We start from the raw sequence: 20931 nt of genomic DNA, 5'->3' as shown, positions 1-20931 counted from the left end.
AAAAAGAATTAGTAGGAATACTAAGAATATTGTATACCGGTAAATTAGATAACTTAGATGAAAGGACTAATTCCCAGAAAGACATAGATTACTGAAAAGAAATAGAATATATTCAATACAAAATACTCAAGAAAAAATAGAAGACCTGAATAGGCCTATACAGCAAGTTAAGACACTCAATTAGGAATGAAAAAACTACCCACAAAGAAAAACTCTGACCAGGATGGTTTCACTGGTTAATTCTACCAAATATTCAAAGAAAAATCAGTATTAATCCTTCACAGACTTTTCCAAAACATAGAAGAGCAGGGAATACCTCTCAGTTCATTCTGTGAGATACCAAAAACAAAGACATCACAAGAAAACTGCAGACCACTATCTCCTCTGATTATAGATGCAAAAATCTTCAACATTATACTAGTGAATTGAATCCAACAACATATAAAAAGAATTGTATGTCATAATTGAGTGGAACTTATCTGGGAATACCAGGTAGGTTTAATATCCAAAAAACAATTAAAATAATGCACAATATTAATAGAATAAAAGACAAAAACCACTTGATCATCTCAGCAGACACAGAAAAAACATATGATAAAACCCAGCACCTTTCATAATAAAAATGCTCAACAAACTAGGAATAGAAAGGAACTTCCTTAACCTGATAAAGGACATCTGAGAAAAACACACAAAGAGCATCTTACTTAATAGTGAAAGACTGAAAGTTTTCCCAAGATTGGAACAAGACAGAGATATCCACTTTTGCCACTTCTGTTCAACATCAGACTAGAGATCTAGTTAGAGCAAGCAGATAAAGAATAAAAGGCATCCTGATTTGAAAGGAAGAATTAAAACTATCTTTCTTTGCAGATAACATGATTTTATATTTGAAAATCTCAAGATATCTAATAAAAAATTCCAGAACTAATAAGTACAAGGTTACAGAGTGCAAGATCAGTATACAGAAATCAGTTGTGTTCCTACGCACTTGGAATGAATAATTCAAAAATGAAATTTCAGGGGCGCCTGGGTGGCACAGCGGTTAAGCATCTGCCTTCGGCTCAGGGCGTGATCCCGGCGTTATGGGATCGAGCCCCACATCAGGCTCCTCTGCTAGGAGCCTGCTTCTTCCTTTCCCACTCCCCCTGCTTGTGTGCCCTCTCTCACTGGCTGTCTCTATCTCTGTCAAATAAATAAATAAAATCTTTTTTAAAAAAATGAAATTTCATTCATGGTAACATCAAGAATAAAATACTTAGGAATAAATTTAACAAAAGTGTATAACTTTTATATCCTTAAAACTACAAAACACTGTTTTGAAAGTAATTAAAGAAGATCTAAGTAAATGGGAAAACATCTCGTGTTCATGGATCATAATAGTTAATATTTTTTAGATGTTAATACTCCCCAGATTGATCTGCAGATTCACTGTAATCCCTGTCAGAATACCAGCTAAGTTCTTTTTAGAAATTGATAAGCTGACCCTAAAATTCATACAGAATTGCAAGGAACTCAAAGTAACCAAAACAGTCTTGATGAAAACAACAAAATAAGAGTACTCAGACTTCCCAGTTTCAAAGCTTGCTACAAACCTGCAGTAATCAAGACAGTATGGTACCAAGATAGGAATAGACATATGGATCAATAAGGTAGAATTAAGAGTCTAGAAACAGGGGCGCTTGGGTGGCTCAGTCATTAAGCGTCTGCCTTCGGCCAAGGGCGTGATCCCAGGGTCCTGGGATCAAGCCCTGCATCGGGCTCCCTACTCTGCTGGGAGCCTGCTTCTTCCTCTCCCACTCCCCCTGCTTGTGTTCCCTCTCTCACTGGCTGTGTCTCTCTCTGTCAAATAAATAAATAAATCTTTAAAAAAAAAGAAGAATCCAGAAATAATACCCTTACATTTATGGTCAGTTGATTTTTTTGATAAGGATGCCAACACAATTCAACAGAGGAAAGAACAGTCTGTTCAAGAAATGGTTTGAGGATACTGGATATCCATATATATAAAAGCATGAAACTGAACCCCTATGTCTCACCATGCTAAAAATTAACTCAAAATGGATCAGATCCAAATGTAAGAACTGAAGCTATAAAACTCTTAGAAGATAACATAGGAGCAAATCTTAGTGACCTTGAGTTAAGCAGAACCTTTGTAGATACAACATCAAAAGCATAAGCAATGAAAGAAAAACATATAAAAGCAAAATTAAAATCTTTTGTGCTACAAATGATACCATCAAGAAAGTGAAAAAGTAACCTGCCATTTGGAGAAAATATTTCGAGGTCATATATCTGATAAGGGACTTGTATCCAGAATATATAAAGAACTCTTACAACTCAATAATAAAAAGGCAAATAATCCAGTTTACAAATAGATAAATGAATTGAACAAATAATTCTCCAAAAAGCTATCTACATGGCCAATAACACACTAAAAGATGTTCATCATTAGTCATTGTGGAAATGTAAATTGAAAACAATGTGAGAGGCGGCTGGCTGTCTCAGTCAGTAGAGCATGCCACTCTTGATCTCAAGGTTGTGAGTTCAAACCCCACATTGGCTGTAGAGCTTACTTAAAAAAACAAACAAAACAGAAAAATCCCCACAAAATGTAGTGTCACTTGAACCTTCTACGATGCCTATAATCAAAAAGATCACCAGTAACAAATATTGCCAAGGATGTAGAGAAACTGGAACCCTCATACATTGCTGGTGGAAATGTAAAACACACAGCTATGACAGAAAATAGTTTAGCAATTGGGGCGCATGGGTGGCACAGCGGTTAAGTGTCTGCCTTCAGCTCAGGGCGTGATCCCAGCGTTATGGGATCGAGCCCCACATCAGGCTCCTCCGCTATGAGCCTGCTTCTTCCTCTCCCACTCCCCCTGCTTGTGTTCCCTCTGTCGCTGGCTGTCTCTGTCTCTGTCGAATAAATAAAATCTTTTAAAAGAAAAAAAATAGTTTAGCAATTCCTCAAAAAGTTAAATGTAGAGTTACCATATGACCTAGGAATTCCACTCCCAGTTATATACCCAAGAGAATGTAAATATACATCCACATAAAATATTACACACAGGACATCAGCAGGAATGGTGAAGTAAGGACCTTTGAAAATCTCCTCCATAAAAGCAGTGCTGGCAAAAATTCTCAAAATCAGCTTTTTTAGAGTTCTGGAAATTAGCCACAGGCTTACAAAAATCCAAAGAACTTAAGAATTTAAGAAAATTTGCTACATCTCAGTTTTAACTTGTGCTGTTCCCATCCCCCTCTGTACAGTTTTCTGATGGCCTTGAGAACCAACAGCTCCACCAGTTGATGAAATACAGCAACCTTACAGCCTCGGAAGGCAAAAATGGTTTAGAGCTCCCCCAAAAGCACCTTTCCCAGATAAACTTCATTATTTGACCTGTCTGGTAGTTTCTTGGAAATCTCCATTCACAGACCTTGCCTTTTATTTGACTTGACTCACTCTTGCTCAGTGCACACGGCCTTATCTCCTGGGACACTTGTGATACACCATCAGCAACAATTGTTTAACATCACAGCTGCCTGTGGGGATGTTAATAGTTGAGGCAAATAAGAAGCCAGCTAAAAAAAAAATTAAAAAGAAAAGTTGTAGAATGAGATGTTCATAGGGGGCTTTCAAAAGTTTCGGCATATTCTTGGGAATCTAGAAGACAACGTACATGCACAGAGCTGTGCACCGGCCCAAGAAAGAATTGACCAGGCCTTAAGCCCTTGAGACTCTGTACAAGCAGGATGTGAAGGCCGAAGGCCAATGCAGTATTGTAAGCTGCCTGCCAGAGTATTGAAGGCGTGTCTCAACACACATACACTCTCTCAGCAAAGGCTGAGACTCAAGGCATTTAAGGAATCTCTTTCAAATTATTAACTGACCAGTAAGCTCGGTAGAGACCTCAGTGACCACATATGACAAAGAATACAGACTTTACAGAATTAGTTCCGGAAAACAACTACAAATAAGCCCAGGAAAGGGGGGAGTATCTGATTTCCAGAGTTGTCACTTTATGTTATTTAAAATTTCCAGCTTTCAATAACAGCATCGAAAATGAAGTATGTGAAGAAACAAAGTATAGCCCATACTCAAAGGGGAAAAAGTAGTCAATAGAGGCTGTTTTGAGGAAGCCCAGACGTTGGAGTTAACTTTCAAAAAGACTGTAAGTCAGCTATTTTAAATATTTTCAAAGAACTAATGGAAAGTATGCCCAAAAAACTAAAGGAAAGTATGAGAACATTGCCTCCACATAAACCATAACAATAAAGAACTAGGAGGTATTAAAAAAAAAAAAAAAACCAACCTATGGGATGCCTGGCTGGCTCAGTTGGAAGAGCATACAACTCTTGGCCTCAGGGTTGTGAGTTCAAGCCCCATGTTGGGCACAGAGCCCACTTAAAAAAAAAAAAAATCTCATAGATTTGTGGAATACCATCAAGTGGGCCAGTACACATACTGGAAGTCCCACAAGAAGGAGAGAAAGAAAGGGGAAGAAAGAATATTTGAAGAAATAATGGCCCCAAATGTAGCAAATTTGATGAAAACCATGAACCTCAAAGAGATCCACACCCAGATATATCATAGTTAAACTATCAAAAGACAATCTTGACAGCAGTAAGAAAGAAGCAAACTATTATCTTGTACAATGGACTCTCAATAAGATTAACAACTGATTTCTTATCAGAAACCATCCAGGCCAGAAGGCAATAGTATGATATAATCAAAGTGCTTTAAAAAAAATGAAAGATTGTCAACCAAGAATTCTGTATCCAGCAGAATTCTTCAAATAATGAAGGGGAGATTAAGGCATTACCAGGTAACAAAAGCTGAGAGAATTTGTCTCTAACAGATCTGCCCTATCAGAAATAATAAAAGGAATCTATCAGGTGAAAATGAAAGGACCCAAGTCAGTAACCCAAACCCACATGAAGAAATAAAGAGCACTAGTATGAGTAACTGTATAGGTAAATATAAAAGACTGTATAAAGGTAGTTTTGTTTATGGCTTTTTTCTTGTGAGTTAAAAGATGACTACTAAAGCAATAATTATAAATCTGTGTTAATAAGTATATAAAATATCTAAATATGTACTTTGTATGACAATAGAACAAAGGAGGGGGAGGAATAGAGCTATAAAGGAGCTAAGTTTTTGTATAGTATAGAAATTATAATGATACAAATCCAAATTAGATTGTTACAAATGAGGACATTAATTGTAATCCTGAGGCAACGACTAAGAAAATGACTTTTTAAAAAATCACAAAAGGAATAACAAGATAAGTGAAGTGACACACTAGAAAATATCTATTTAACACAGAACAAGGTAGTAATGAAATAATAGAGGAGCAAAGAAAACATAAAACATATAGAAAAAAATAGCAAACTGGCAGAAGTAAATCTTACCCTACCAGTAGTTGCATTAAATGGATTGAACACTTAAAAGGCAGAGATTGGCAGAATATTAAAAAAAAAAAAAACCCATAGTCCATCTACATATGCTGTTTACTGGAGACACACTTTAAATTCAAAGATAGAGTGGGTTGAAAAAAGAATGGGAGGGAAATACTCTGCCAATTATACCCAAAAGAGAGCTAGATTGGCTATCTTAATATCAGATAAAATAGACTTTAAGGGGCGCCTGGGTGGCACAGCAGTTAAGCGTCTGCCTTCGGCTCAGGGCGTGATCCCGGGATCCTGGGATTGATCCCTGCATCGGGCTCCCTGCTCCGCTGGGAGCCTGCTTCTTCCTCTCCCACTCCACCTGCTTGTGTTCCCTCTCTTGCTGGCTGTCTCTATCTCTGTCAAATAAATAAATAAAATCTTTTAAAAAAAATAGACTTTAAGATAAAAATTATTACTGGGGTGCCTGGGTGGCTCAGTCAGTTAAGCATCTGTCTTTGGCTCAGGTCATGATCTCAGGGTCCTGGGACTGAGCCCGGCATCAGGCTCTCTGCTCAGCAGTGAGTCTGCTGCTGCTTCTCCATCTGTGATCTCTCTGGCTCGCACTCTCTCTCAAATAAATAAAATCTTTAAAAAAAAAAGATAAAAATTGGTACTGAAAACTTATATACAATGTTCATAGCAATATTATATATTTTTTTTTTAAGTTTTTTTTTTTTTTAAGAGATGGAAAGAGAGAATGTTAAGTAGGCTCCGTGCCCAGTGCTGGGCTAGATCTGGTGACCCTGAGATCATGACCTGAGCTGAAATCAAGAGTTGGGTGCTTAACTGACTGAGCCACCTAGGGACCCCTTAAGTTTTTGGGTTTTTTAAAGATTTATTTATTTATATTGGAGCACAAGTAGGGGAGGGGCAGAAGGAGAGGGAGACAATCTTGAGCAGACTCTGCACTGAGCGTGGACCCCGGCACAGAGCTCGATCCCACAACCCTGAGATCATGACATGAGCCAAAATCAAGAGTGGGACATATAACTGAAACTGAGCCACCCAGGTGCACCAGAACCTTGAGTTTTAATCTAAATTCCAGTTACTTAACATATGATGTAGTATTAGTTTCAGGTGTACAATATAGTGATTCAGCACTTTCAGTACAACACCTGATGCTCATCACAAGTGCACTCCTTAATTTGCCTCACCTATTGAACCCACCCCCCCCCCACTCGCCCATCTGCCCTCTGGTAACCATCAGTTACAACATTATTTATTTTAGCCAAAAGATGGAAACAATCCAATGTCCATCAGCTGATAAATGCATAAATAAAATGTATATCCATACAGTGGAATATTTATTTAACAATAAAAAGAAATGAAGTACAGTTGACCGTTGAACAGCAGGGGTTTGAACTGCATGGGTTTACTTATACACAAATTTTTTTCAGTAAATACAGTATTTTACTGTAAACATATTTTCTCAACATTTTTTTTCTAGCTTTATTGTTAAGAATGCAATGTATAATACATATATAAAATATGTTTTATTTGACTATGTTATTGGTAAGGTTTCTGGTCAACAGTAAGCTATTAGTAGTTAAGTTTTTAGAAAATCAAAAGTTATACATCGATTTGACAATGTCAGGGGTCCTTGCATTGCTCAAGAGTCATCTGTACTGATAAATGCTATATACCATGACTATGCTTAATCTTGGAAATACTAAGCTAAGCGAAACATGTCAGCACAAAAGAACCCCACATATTGTATGATTCCATTTTTATAAGACATTCAGAATAGTGATCTACAGAGATAGAAAATGGGCAAGTAGTCACTTTGACTGGGGGTGGAGTGTGGGAGGTGAGAATGGGGATTGGCTGCTAATGAGGTTTCTGTTAAGGGATGAAAGTGTTTTAAAAGTACATTGTGGTGATGGTTGTACAATCTTGTGAATAAACTAAAAAACATTGGATCATATATTTCAAATGAATGAATTATATGGTAAATGAATTATATCTCAATAAAGTTGGTAAAAATACCTTTAGGAATCATGCTCATTTATAAGGAAATCATGTTTGAAAAATATTTTGAAAGAAAGGATTATAAATTACAGTATTGTCTGTGCTTTACTGACAAAAATGAAAGCCAACAAATAAAAAAATCCAAGCTAAAAACTGTTTTTACTCTCACTATACTAATGACACCAAAGGTGTTGGCTTTTCTACAGCAAACAATTCTCTAATTCTCTGTGGACACCAACTGGATGTCCAAAAATTAGTACAGACCCCACAGGTTAAGGGTTCAATCCCACAAGACTGCCCCCATGCCTTCAGATGCCATTCTCAAGTCCCAGGCCACTAGGACCTCTGGCCAACAAGCTATAAATCAGGGATTTCCACAACCCCCTTCTCAGGTTTGATAATTTGCCAGAATGGCTCCTATAAACCCAGGAAGGCATTTTACTTACTATTACTGGTTCATTAAAAGGGATACAACTTCGGAACAGCCAAATGGAAGAGATGCATAAGGCAAGACATGGAGGAAAGAGGTATGCATGGAGCTTCTGTGCCCTGTACAGGCCCTCCACCCTCCCAGCACCTTGATGCTAGGAGCTCTCTGAACTCTATAATTCAGGGGTTTCTATGTACATGTTGATTGATCATTGGTGATGATCAGGTTACTGTCTCCAGCCCCCCCCCCCCCCGCATTCCCTTTCCTAGAATTCAGGATGTGGTGGGACTGAAAGTTCCAAACCGGAAGCTATCTAAGGCCCCCCGTAAGCTTTTGTGTTATGAAGATGCACATCTCACTCATATCACTTAGGAAATTTCAAGGGTTTCAGGAGTTCTGTGCCAGGAACAAGGGACAAAGACTGAATATGTATTTTTCACTGTGTCATACTAACAAGTATTCAGCAACAACAAAAACCCACGGGCATAAGGATAGACATGTAGATCAATGGAATAGAACGGAGAGTCCAGGAATAAACCATACATGTGTGGCCAACTGATTTTTTTTAAAGATTTTATTTAGAGAGAGAGACTGACACCATGAGCAGGAGGGGCAGAGAGAGAGAGAGAATCTCAGACTCCACGCTGAAAGTGGAGCCCAGTGTGGGGCTCAGTCCCAGGACCCTGAGATCATGACCTGAGCTAAAACCAAGAGTTGGACATTTAACCAACTGTGCTACCCAGGCACCAATTGATCTTTTACGATGGTGGCAAGACCAATCCATGAGGAAAGACTATTCTCTTCAACAAGTGGTGCTGGCACACCAGGATATTCAAATGCAGAAGAGTGGAGTTGGATTCCTACCTTGTACCATATATAAAAATTAATTCTGGGCTCCTGGGTGGTTTAGTTGGTTGAGAGTCCAACTCTTGATTTTGGCTCAGGTCATGATCTCAGGGTTGTGAGATTGAGCTGGGCCTGGGGCCTGCTTAAGATTCTCTCTCTCTCTCTCTCTCTGCCCCTCCTCCAGCTCACATTCACTTTCTCTTTCTCTTTCTCAAATAAATCTTTAAAAATTAACTCAAAGTGGATCAAAGACGTAAATATAAGAGGCAAAACTGTAAAACCTTTAGAAGAAGATGTGAGGAATGTTCATGACTTTGTATTTGGCTATGGATTTTTAGATATAATACCCAAAGCATAAGCAACAAAAGGAAAAATAAGTAAATTGGACTTTGTCAAAATTAAAAACATTTGTGAATCAAAAGACATGGTCAAGAAAGTGAAAAGACAACCTACAGAATGGAAGCATTTGTAAATCATGTATCTGAGAAGAGTCTAGTATCTAGAATATATAGAGAACACTTACAACTCAACAACAGAAAGATGTCCCAATTAGAAAATGGGTAAAAAGACTTGAATAGACATTTATCCAGAGATACACAAATAGCCGACAAGCACATGAAAAGGTGTTCAACATCATTAGTCACTGGGGAATTGCAAACCAAAACCATAATGAGGTACCACCCATTGAGATGGTTGTAATTTTTTTTAACGGGAAATAACGAGTATTGGCAAGGATGCAGAGTTATTGGAATCCTTGTGTGTCAGTAGTGGGAATGTAAAATGGTTCAGCTCCCGTGGAAAACAGATTGATGATTCCTCAAAAAATTTAACATAAAGTTACCATTTGACCTAGCAATTCTACTTCTAGGCACCGATCTAAGAAAAATTATGAAAACACACTCATACAAAAACCTGTGCACAAATACTCATAGCAGCATTATTTGTAATAGCTAAAAGATGAAGACAACCCAAATGTTCACCACTGGATGAATGGATAGACAAAATGTGATTTATACATAAAATTTATACATAAAGTGGAATATCACTTAGCACAGAAAGGAATGGAGGACTGATACAGGCTACAGCGTGGATAAACCTGGAAAACCTCACTGAGTGAAACAAGTCAGACACAAAAGTCCTCATATTTTGATTCCATTTATATGAAATATTTAGGTGAATCTGTCGAGACAAAGACTGGTGGTTGCCAGGGGCTGGGGCGCGGGGAGATGGCGACTAACTTTTAATAGGCACAGGGATTTTTTTAGAGGACGAAAATGTTTTGAAACTACACAGAGGTGATGGATGTACAACATTGTGAATGTTCTAAATTTCACTGAATTGAATCCTTTAAAATGGGTAATTTTAGGTTATGTGAATGTCATCTCAACAAAAAGGAGACCAGAGGAGAACATGGAGGGTGGATTTTGGCCCATAGGCCATAGTTTGCAGCCTCCTGTCTAAGCATTTGCAAATGTTTCCCCTTTGTTAGAAACAGCTTTTCCTTTTCACCTTGTGACCTCTTACTCCAGCTTGTCATCAGGAAGCCTTTCCTGACCCACCAGACTGAGTGAGCTGAGTCACAGCATCTTGCCCTATCCTGGGCCAGAGCAGTTAGCACCCTGTATTGCTGTTGCTTGCTTCCTTGCCAGAAACCCTTATCATGTGTCTTTAAGGGAAAGGTCTGGGTCACACTCACTTTCCTTATCCTTAGCCCCTCGCATGGTGCCTGGCACAAAAGGAAGCATTTTTGCATTGAATCTTTGTCAGCTACAGTCCTCAATATGCCCTTTCCCAAAGCACACAACACTCAGCACCCCTGTGAGGTGGACTTTACCAGCAGGAGCCTTAAGGCTCAGAAGCAGGTAGCCTCTAGGGGGGTCCATGAGGACAGGCAGCGCAGGAGTCCAGGTCTCAGTCTTGATCTCAGGTGTTTTCTCTGCTCCACATACCTCTTCTTGGCTTTAGTCTTTTCTAGCATGGGGACTCAAAGGTACTGTCTCCATATTATCTCCAGTCTTCCCATCCTCACCTGGAAGGGTGAGTCTTTGTTCTGTCCTTACTCTTATTTAGAAATTTTCTTGTTCATTCTTCTGTTAAGTGTGCACACAAATGTCTACCAGTTGCTCCCCTATTTCTCACTCCTTCCAGCCCTTGGCAACCACTGGTCTACTCTGCCTCTCTGGATTTCCCTATTCTGGATATTTCATATGTGGAGATCCCTATTCTGGATATTTCATATGTGGAGATCCCTATTCTGGATATTTCATATGTGGCCTTTGTGATTGGCTTCCTTCACTTTGCATGTTTTCAGGGTTCATCCATGTTGTAGCATGAATTGGTACTTTGCCTAGTACTTCAACATAAGTCTCTGCAGTAGAAAAGTACAAAGGAAAGGTTCTTTAAAAAGAAAAATGTTGAAGCCTTTGTTCCCCTTTTTAAGGAGTGGGGGTAGGTGGCAGATACACTGAGGATCTGAATTTTACCCATAGACTGCATGGGGGCTCATTTGGCTGGGGTGGCAATTTGAATGTTGAATTCTAGGAGTGTGAGCTGTGATGCTGTCATGTCTCATTTACTTACGTCTCTTTACTTAGCTTTTTGAGCATTTGATATTGGATACAAATATATTGAAATTCTTTGCTAGAAAATGTAAGTTCTAAGTTTTATAAAAGATATTAGCCTTATTGGGGTTTATTTTTTTTATAATGATTTTTTATTTTATTATGTTAGTCACCATACAGTACATCCCCGGTTTCCAATGTAAGGCTCGATGATTCATTAGTTGCGTATAACACCCAGTGCATCATGCAATACGTGCCCTCCTTACTACCCATCACCGGTCTATCCCAATCCCCCACCCCCCTCCCCTCTGAGGCTCTCAGTTTGTTTCTCATAGTCCATAGTCTCTCATGTTTCATTCCCCCTTCTGATTACCCCCCCTTTCTTTATCCCTTTCTTCCCCTACCGATCATCCTAGTTCTTATGTTCCATAGATGAGAGAAATCATATGATAGTTGTCTTTCTCTGCTTGACTTATTTCACTTAGCATTATCTCCTCCAGTGCCGTCCATGTTGCAGCAAATGTTGAGAACTCGTTCTTTCTGATAGCTGAGTAATATTCCATTGTATATATGGACCACAACTTCTTAATCCAGTCATCTGTTGAAGGGCATCTCGGCTCCTTCCACGATTTAGCTATTGTGGACAATGCTGCTATGAACATTGGGGTGCATATGGCCCTTCTCTTCACTACGTCTGTATCTTTGGGGTAAATACCCAGTAGTGCAATGGCTGGATCATAGGGTAGCTCAATTTTTAACTTTTTAAGGGACCTCCACACTGTTTTCCAGAGTGGCTGTACCAACTTGCATTCTATAGGGGTTTATTAAATACAATTTTTGCTATTTATAAATTTCAGAAAACCCAATACAATTTTTGCTATTTATAAATTTGATTATACTGATTAAACTACTGATTTAAACTACTGCTTAAACTACTCTTTTAACACTTTAGAGTTTTTCTTCCCAAGACTGACTTTATATGAATACTTATGTGTATGTGTGGAATGTATGTATGTATAGATTTACATATACAAACATTGAATATACACTTACACATATACACAAACATGTATAAATGCATATCTCTCTGTATACACACATTTTAGGTTTAACAAATTGGAACCATCTGTCTTACTGTTTTGTAGTTTTATTTTTTTCCTGGTGTTTGCAACCATCTTTCCACATCAGATTTAGAGTTGTATCATGTCTTTAATGCCTAATAGGCTTTTTTTTTTTTAAGATTTTATTTATTTATTCAACAGAGATAGAGACAGCCAGCGAGAGAGGGAACACAAGCAGGGGGAGTGGGAGAGGAAGAAGCAGGCTCCCAGCGGAGGAGCCTGATGTGGGGCTCGATCCCAGAACGCCGGGATCACGCCCTGAGTCGAAGGCAGACACCCAACCACTGTGCCACCCAGGCGCCCTCCTAATAGCCTTTTTTATTAGAAAAACTATATCAACATTTGAGACTTTCATTTTAGAAACTTTTGTTTTAACAGTTTATATCCTCTCTTTTCTCTCCCTTTCATTGCAAAACGTCTTGTCTTAGCAAAACCGTGTAGTTGGGGCAATGCAGCTCTACTCTGTGGATAGGAAGGTTTCACAACCCATAGAAGGCCATGCTGCTGCTTTTGCAGAGTTCAAGAGTGAGGGGAATGCCAAGCCTGCCACCCTTTTCTGCTTTGCTGTACGTAGTCCCGCAGGGGGCAAGGTAAGTTCTCCACTTTGTCTTCTCCCTCAGAAAAGTGTCCTGAGTCAGTGCTGGGAGTCTGTACAAGTGTAAATTGGTAGCTACTTAGCCAACATTTCAAAACCAGTTTATAATTGGGAGTGGGGGATGGCCTGCAGGTGCTTCATGTAAATGAAGGCTCTTACAATATTGAGAACAACCCACCTATTGTACATGTTGGTGGTTTCACAGTCAGTCTTTGTAAAGTCAGTGATGTGAGGTCAGCTACCAATTAATTGGTCCCTTTGCCCTAAAGGTCCTCTCAGAGTCTGTTGAGCATGGGCTAGGCACACATGGTTTCTGCTCTCACACAGCAGTCTCATGGAGGCAACAGCTGTGAAAGAACCTGAGCGTGCTATCCTAACCTAAGGCGTGGGTCCAGGTGGTGGGGCTGGGGTGGGACCCCAGGGGAGCTGCAGAGAGAAGGCCATGCTCTGGGAGCAGGTTGAGTTTTGTTAGGCTCAACCACATGGCTAGCATCTGTTTGGCAGGGCTGTTGTGGGCAGAGATGTGAGGTGTAAGAGTTCAGGGTGTAGGGGAGACCTGCGGTTCCAGGGTTTTATCACTCACCTGGAGAGTGGCCTCAAAACAGGGTCCTTATCTTAGTATACTCTTGCCAGAAATACTTCCTGAAATCATTATTTTGAGTTGGTCACTAGCCCTGAAGTGTTCCCCAAAGAAGAACACTAAATCAATATGTGGTCCCAAACTTCCTCATCTTAAATATCCCTAATTGGATACTTTGGTCTCCTGTGTAATATACATCATGCCCTCCTTAGTTGAGAACGAGTAGAAAAAATATCAGGCAAAAATATCAGCGTGAACAAAGAGCTTCCTCTACCCTATCCCTTAGACTGAGGCTTTCCGCCTTGTCACAGACAGAGCCGGGCAGCCACAGGCACCCTTACAAGGGCAGAATCTGTCCCATCGAGCTCCCTGTGACGAAGAGCACACCAGAACAAGCCCCGCTGTAAGACAGGTGTGCCCACTTATCTCCTGGACTCAACTGTGAGGCAGGCAGGTCCCCTCCGGGCAGGCACCTAGGAACAGTCTTCCATGGCGGGGACCCCGACAGCAGCTATCCCAAGAGCGGCCTCATTTTGTGGTTGAATCTCACTTCCCCTACCACAGTGGCAGTCATGGGTCCCTTCAGTAGTTTTCTCAGCCTGTGCCCCTTGCACACACCCCTTCCAATTCAGCCCAGCTGCACTTACAGGAATGGCTCAATAGTCTCCTCATATTGATCTAAGCTTTGTCTGGACTCCAGTTCCTTGTTCCTTTCTCACAGGCAGGTACCACTTGTCCATAGTTGCGCCGTTCTCCCACCACCTCCCAAAGAAGCTTGGCTTCCTTACCCATGCCCCCACTTCTGTTGACAGTGCCACCATCCTTCCCAACTCCCAGGCAAGAAACCACGGCTCTCGAGCTCCATTCTGTTCCTGTTGCCACTGTCCGTCCTCTAGCAAGTCTCCCATCTGTGGCAGATGAGGCCCTTGTTACCCATATTTGGGTTAGAGAATAGTCATTTATTAGGTCCTCAGACCCACCCCACCCCTGAAAAAGAATTTTCCCAAACTACCATTTCTCTTAAAGTGCCTGTATGCTAGGAGTTTTAGTCTCCCTGAATCTTAATTCACAGTGGCCCCTGGTTGCTTGCTACATCAGCCCTCCCCTTCTAGCCCATCTCTCTGCTTACCTCAAGCCTCTTTGGTGTTTCCCCCTCCTCTGTGCCAGGCCAAATCCAAACTATTCTCTAAGTGTACACTCGTCAGTTTCTTCTGCTGGGCACCCCCTGCAACCCTTGTTGTTTTGTGTCTCTGATCCACCCCTACTTGTGATTTTTTCCAGACTTGTTTTAGCTTTGGTACCTTTTCATTAGATGAGAGGAACTTGACGCTGTTCTGATAAAAGCAGGATTGGAGCCCCTTATCTACTCTAATTCTTCTTGATTCTCCAAAGATTCTTATGCACCCCCCCGCCCTGCATAACCTTGAGAAACTCTCAGGCCTTTGGCACAATCGACCCTCTTGTGAGTCTGGCGTTCAATTATGAGAACTTGTCTGCTAACTGGTTTATGTTAGCCTGAGCCATGTCCAGGAGAGCCCCTTGCTTCATGGGCTTCTACACTAAAGCCCAGAGAGGGGAGAAGTGACGCAGCCAACATGCTGGAACTAAATGTTGCTCGGGTTTCCGGTGCTGGTTTTTCCTGTGTCCTTGATGATGGGCAGCAGGTTAGTGAGTAGCATGAGCACTCCAACCAAGAGACTGTCTTGTTTTGTTTGAGTGTAAGTTTTATCATTAGCCCTACAAAGCATGGGCTGTGGCTCTGCTTACCACTGGGCATTGGTTAACATCAGTCTGCCACCAATATGCTGACTTAGATTGGCTTGAATCTCTTATCTAGTTGCACATAATTGAAGTCGGACAGCCTGCAGCAGGAAACCAACCTTTTGTAAAGAAAGCTGTGGATGTGTTTTTCCCTCCAGAGGCTCAGACTGATTTCCCAGTGGCTATGCAGGTATGAATGTGCTGCCCATTACATGAGTTAGAACAAATATGGATCTTGGGGAGGGGAACAGCAGGTAGCCGGTTCCTGTGCTTCAGAAGATGCCTGAATGGTTATACTAGAACATGGAGAAGATGACGTCGATGCTCCTGTTCTAGCTCATGCTGTCTTAACATTCTCTGGAGAGGAGCACTCTTTTCTACAAACAGGGACTTTGTCCAACTCACATACCACAAAGTCCCAGGCCTTTTCCTTATTGTAAGAGATTAGATGTTCACTGTAGTACGGAAATGTAAAGAAGAAAACAATCTTTGTAGCTGAACCAATTGGATGTAAAATATATCAAAGATCTCATTACTTGTCATATTTAAAAAGATATACTTTCTGAACAAAATTGGGATCATATTATATATGTAAGATCATACAATTTACTCTCCCTTTTTGGCCTTTTGCTCAGTACATCATAGGCATTTGGTATGACATAAGGTATGACATTCTTTGTTAATATTTTGGAGAACTAAACATTATTTTTAGGGATGCACCATAATTGTAGGATGGTTTAGCTATTTGCTTTTTTTTCTGTTCTCAAATATTTCACAATACTTAATGATGATTTCTTTTTTAATTGTTTTTTTTAAATGACAATTTTTTAATCTTGATTTCTGGAAATAGGTATGTGATCAAATGCATTTTTTCCACAAAGTGAAATTGGCCTTTTTTCTGTCTTAGAGAAATATATATTGTCCATAAATTTCCAACAGTATCATTAAACATAATGATAGAATTAAATCGCAACTGAAATCCTACCCCACTGATAATTGTGATTGCCCCTTTGGAAGTATCTTTGTATGCCTGCATTTGTGAAGATTATACAAATAGAGGGTTTTTTTTTTAAGATTTTATTTATTTTATCAGAGAGAGAGAGAACAAGCAGGGGGAACGGCATGCAGAGGGAAAAACAGCTAAAAGCAAAGAGCCCAATGCAGGACTTGATTCCGGGACCCTGGAACCATGACCTGAGCCAAAGGCAGATGCTTAACCAACTGAGCCACCCAGGCATCCCTACAAATAGAGTCTTATGAAATGGCTTGGCACTGGCCTTCAGCTTTATGACCTTCTCTAACTGTGTCGTAGACCGCCCCACACCAATTAAATGTATATAGTACATTAATATATATATATGTAAATAATATTTTAACGTCTGTATCATCTGTTCTGTGGATATCTCTAACTTATCCCCCGTTGGGTATTATGTTTACAGTAAACACTTCTGGGAGCATTGTTGTCCAATGCTCAGTCCAAGAATAAACTCCTACAAGTGAAACTACTGGACAGTGTCCAGCGATGTTCATGCTCTTCCTGTGATTATTGTCAAGATGGGATGGGTTTACCACTCATATGAATCTTGTTAATTGCCTCTTCCTGATCTTGGCATTTTTTCTCTTGGGGTCTTTATCTTGTAAGAATTCTGTGTAGTTTTTGGATACTAAGCGCCTGGTGTGTTTCAAATAAATATTCCTCCCTAGTCATAGCAAAAGTTTATTTGTGGTGTGTTCCACCTTGTGGAAGATTTGTATTTGTGTGTGGCTTCGGTATCATGTTTTGAAAAGAATTCTACACCCCAAGGTGATGAAAATATTCACCCATATTTGCTTCTTTTACTTTCTAACTTTTTATGTAAAAATCTTTGACCCATCTGGAATTTACTTTGATCTAAAGAATAAGATGAAGAACCAGTTCTTTTTTTTTTTTTTTTTTTAACATTTTACTTATTTATTTGACAGCGAGCACAACCAGGGGGAGTGGCAGGCAGAGGGAGAGGGAGAAGCAGGCTTCCCCACTGAGTAGGGAGCCTGATGTAGGGCTCGATCCCAGGACCCCAGGATCATGACCTGAGCTGAAGGCAGACACTTAACTGGCTGAGTCACTCAGTTGCCCAAAGAGCCAGTTCTTTACACTCATCCCCCTTCCCCATATAGCCAGCTGGTTATATCAGCATTGTTTACTGGTTAAAGTCTGTTTTCCACTGATATGAAATATCTGTTCACTCATGTTAAATTCTTATATACGTTCGATTCTCTTTCAGGGTTCTCAGTTAAGTTCTGTTTGTTTCTGTTTCTTCCTATGCTGGTACTCACTTTATTTTTTACTATCATACTTTTATTTCTTTTTTTAAGATTTTATTTATTTATTTGACAGAGAGAGAGACAGCCAGTGAGAGAGGGAACACAAGCAGGGGGAGTGGGAGAGGAAGAAGCAAGCTTGCACCAGAGGAGCCTGATGCGGGGCTCGATCCCAGGACTCAGGGATCACACCCTGAGCCGAAGGCAGACGCTTAATGACTGAGCCACGCAGGCGCCCCAACTACTATCATACTTTTAAAATTACTGTTTGGGGTGCCTGGCTGGCTCAGTTGGAGGAGTATGTGACTCTTGATCTTGGGTTCATGAGGTCAAGCCCCACTTGGGGTACAGAGATTACTTAAATAAATAAACTTGTTAAAAAATAAAGTTACAATAGGTTTTATAATTTTTAAAAGTTTATCCAGAACTTTCTCCTTATTTTATGAACTCAAAGCTTTTTCTAAAGGATTTGGTAAGGAAGTGGAGGAGAAAATAGATAGACCTGAAAGACAAATGGAATAGCCTGATTTATTGGACCTTTATTTGAGAGGAGTCAAGGAAAGTACTGGCTTTAAAACTAGTTCTCAAGTGGGTATGACTGGAATCAACTTGGGATCCATGTCTCAGCAGCACTCTGCTCCCACCAGTGATAAATGATCTATTGGGCTAAGGAACTCAAGGTCCTCTTTCATCATTTGTGAGCTCTTTTGTCCTATTTGGTGGCTTCTCCTTACTTTTCTACCTGTTGTCCTCTGTCTTTCTCTAGATTGGAGCCAAACATGGTGTTATTTACTTGATCACGAAGTACGGCTATCTTCATCTGTATGACCTAGAGTCTGGCGTGTGCATCTACGTGAACCGTGTTAGTGCTGACACGATTTTCGTCACTGCTCCACATGAACCTACTTCTGGAATTATCGGTGTCAACAAAAAGGGACAGGTATGGAACTTTGAGGTTTCATCTTCCACCTTTTCCATTCACTGGGCACCGGAGCTTAACTTTTCCTCCTCCTTCAGGAAAGTAGTCAGATATAGTTAGCTCCTGTTATTCAACTTACACCCATATCTCCCTTCTCCTTCATACCATCATTTCACCTCTGAGACAGCACTATTCTTAACATTGGATTGATTCTGAGAAGAGTAGCTCCCTTCCTACATGAATCTTCTACCAATGGAACAGTGATACACACCACTAACATGTTCAGGCCAGGCACGGGTTGATTGGGGAGGGTTGAAAAGCAGGTACTATGCTACCTAAATTACCTTTCTCAACTAAAATTAAAAAGACAGTTAAAAGAAGGAAATCTGTGCTTTAAAAAAAAAGAACATTGAGATGAAAAGCTCTCAGTTCCACCCACCCAAATAGGCCATTTTGGTGAGTCATCTTGAATGCATCACTGGTTAGTGTCCATGCAACATGATATTTTGCTCACTTGACCATGCTGGAGCTCTACCATGGTATTCTGCCATTTGTGCCATTAGGTGTTTGGCTCCTGTGCATCCTGTCACTGTCAGAGCCAATGTTTTAGACATACCCAGCATGAGCCTTAGAGCTTTGCTGCTACTGCGGTGCCCCCGAGCAGGATGTTGGCAGTATGTATATATGGAGCACTTTTCTAGGTTAGGCCAGTCTCACTTGTTGGGTCTTTATAGGTGCTGTCCATTTGTGTCGAGGAAGATAACGTTGTGAATTATGCAACCAGTGTGCTTCAGAATCCAGACCTTGGTCTGCGTTTGGCCATTCGTAGCAACCTGGCTGGGGCGGAGGAGTTATTTGTGAGAAAATTCAGTACCCTCTTTGCGCAGGGGAGCTATGCTGAAGCCGCCAAAGTAGCAGCGTCTGCACCAAAGGTAATGGCCCTCGGATGCTTTGCGCCAGTTTGAGAGTGAAATAAATTATAAAAGCATTCCATTACTGATGTTGGCGTATCTTAACTGTTTTGTTACTTGTTTTAGCTTTAAAATTTTGCGCCAATGGCATGACAACAATGGGACAAATCAATGAAAAGCATGATCCTGCTGCAACATTTTTTAAAAATTCTCTTTCTGTTCTTATCTATGCACATATGTATTTCACACCCAGCTTCTTAGCATTGAAAATGCAGAACTATATTATATATCAAGTGGTTGTACCACGTTTCATTTAGTCACATTCTACTCTGGACTTTCTCCACTCATCTGGAGTGTAACAGTACTGCTTAGGGCATTTTCTTTGATTTATTTCATTAGGATAAATTGTCCTGGGGCCTAGTTCTATTTCTGAGCAGATAAAGTGTTTTGAGTTGCTTCTCCTTGAAAGGGATTTTTCTGTCTTTCGATTGATGCTTACAAGCAAACCATTTCTAGTTTTCACCCAGGACTTTGAGTATTTTGAGGGTTTTTTTGTTTTTGTTTTGTTTTAAATTTGTTTATTTACATATTTAAATTCCAACGTAGTTAACATATAGTGTTAGTTTCAGGTGTATAATATAGTGATCCAGCAATTCTATGCATTACTCAGTGCTCATTAGGATAAGTATGTTCTTAATCCCCATCACCTATGTCACCCATCACCCCAGCCACCTCCCCTGTAGTAACTATTAGTTCTCTATAGTTAAGAGTCTGTTTTTTGGTTTGTCTCTTTTTTTCTTTGTTCACTTTCTTTCTTTCTTAAATTCCACAGATGTGTGAAATCATGTGGTATTTGTCTTTTTCTGACTTATTTCACTTAGCATTATGCTTTCTAGCTCCATCCATGTCATTGTAAATGGCAAGATTTCATTCTTTTTTTATGCCTGAGTAATATTCCATTGTATGTGTGTGCCTGTCTATCTTTTTTTAATAATAATTTTTTATTATGTTATGTTAGTCACTATCCAGTACCTCATTAGTTTTTGATGTAGTGTTCCATGATTCATTATTTACGTATAACACCCAGTGCTCCAAGCAATATGTGCCCTCCTTAATACCCATCACCTGCCTATCCCAATCCCCTACCCCCTCCCCTCTGAAGTCCTCAGTTTGTTTCCCAGAGCCCATAGTCTCTCGTGGTTCATTCTCCCTTCTGTTCACCCCCCCTTCATTCTTCTCTTCCTTCTCCTACCGATCTCCCTATTTCTTATGTTCCATAAATGAGTGAAACCATATGATAATTGTCTTTCTCTGCTTGACTTATTTCACTTAGCATAGTCTCCTCCAGTCCCGTCCATGTTGCTGCAAATGTTGGGTAATCGTTCTTTCTGATGGCTGAGTAATATTCCGTTGTATATATGGACCACATCTTCTTAATCCAGTCATCTGTTGAAGGGCATCTCGGCTCCTTCCACAATTTA

General features: G+C 40.1%; 1 protein-coding gene across 9 annotated transcripts in view; it reads left to right on the top strand.

Moving 5' to 3' along the window:
• CLTCL1 (clathrin heavy chain like 1) overlaps window positions 1–20931 on the top strand; it is a 93757-nt gene that overhangs the window by 22797 nt on the left and 50029 nt on the right. For 7 of the 9 annotated variants that reach the window (XM_057305832.1, XM_057305829.1, XM_057305831.1 and 4 more), the window contains exons 4-7: window positions 12812–12973; window positions 15396–15509; window positions 18387–18560; window positions 19274–19471. In XM_057305832.1, the coding sequence (XP_057161815.1) occupies window positions 12812–12973; window positions 15396–15509; window positions 18387–18560; window positions 19274–19471 (648 nt within the window). The remainder of the gene's footprint in view (window positions 1–12811; window positions 12974–15395; window positions 15510–18386; window positions 18561–19273; window positions 19472–20931) is intronic. The other 2 variants (XM_057305835.1, XM_057305834.1) reach the window with 1 other exon arrangement.

The sequence above is a fragment of the Ursus arctos genome, unplaced genomic scaffold (genome assembly GCF_023065955.2).
Source record: "Ursus arctos isolate Adak ecotype North America unplaced genomic scaffold, UrsArc2.0 scaffold_34, whole genome shotgun sequence".
NCBI lineage: Eukaryota > Metazoa > Chordata > Mammalia > Carnivora > Ursidae > Ursus > Ursus arctos.
This window is presented reverse-complemented; position numbering and strand designations above follow the sequence as displayed.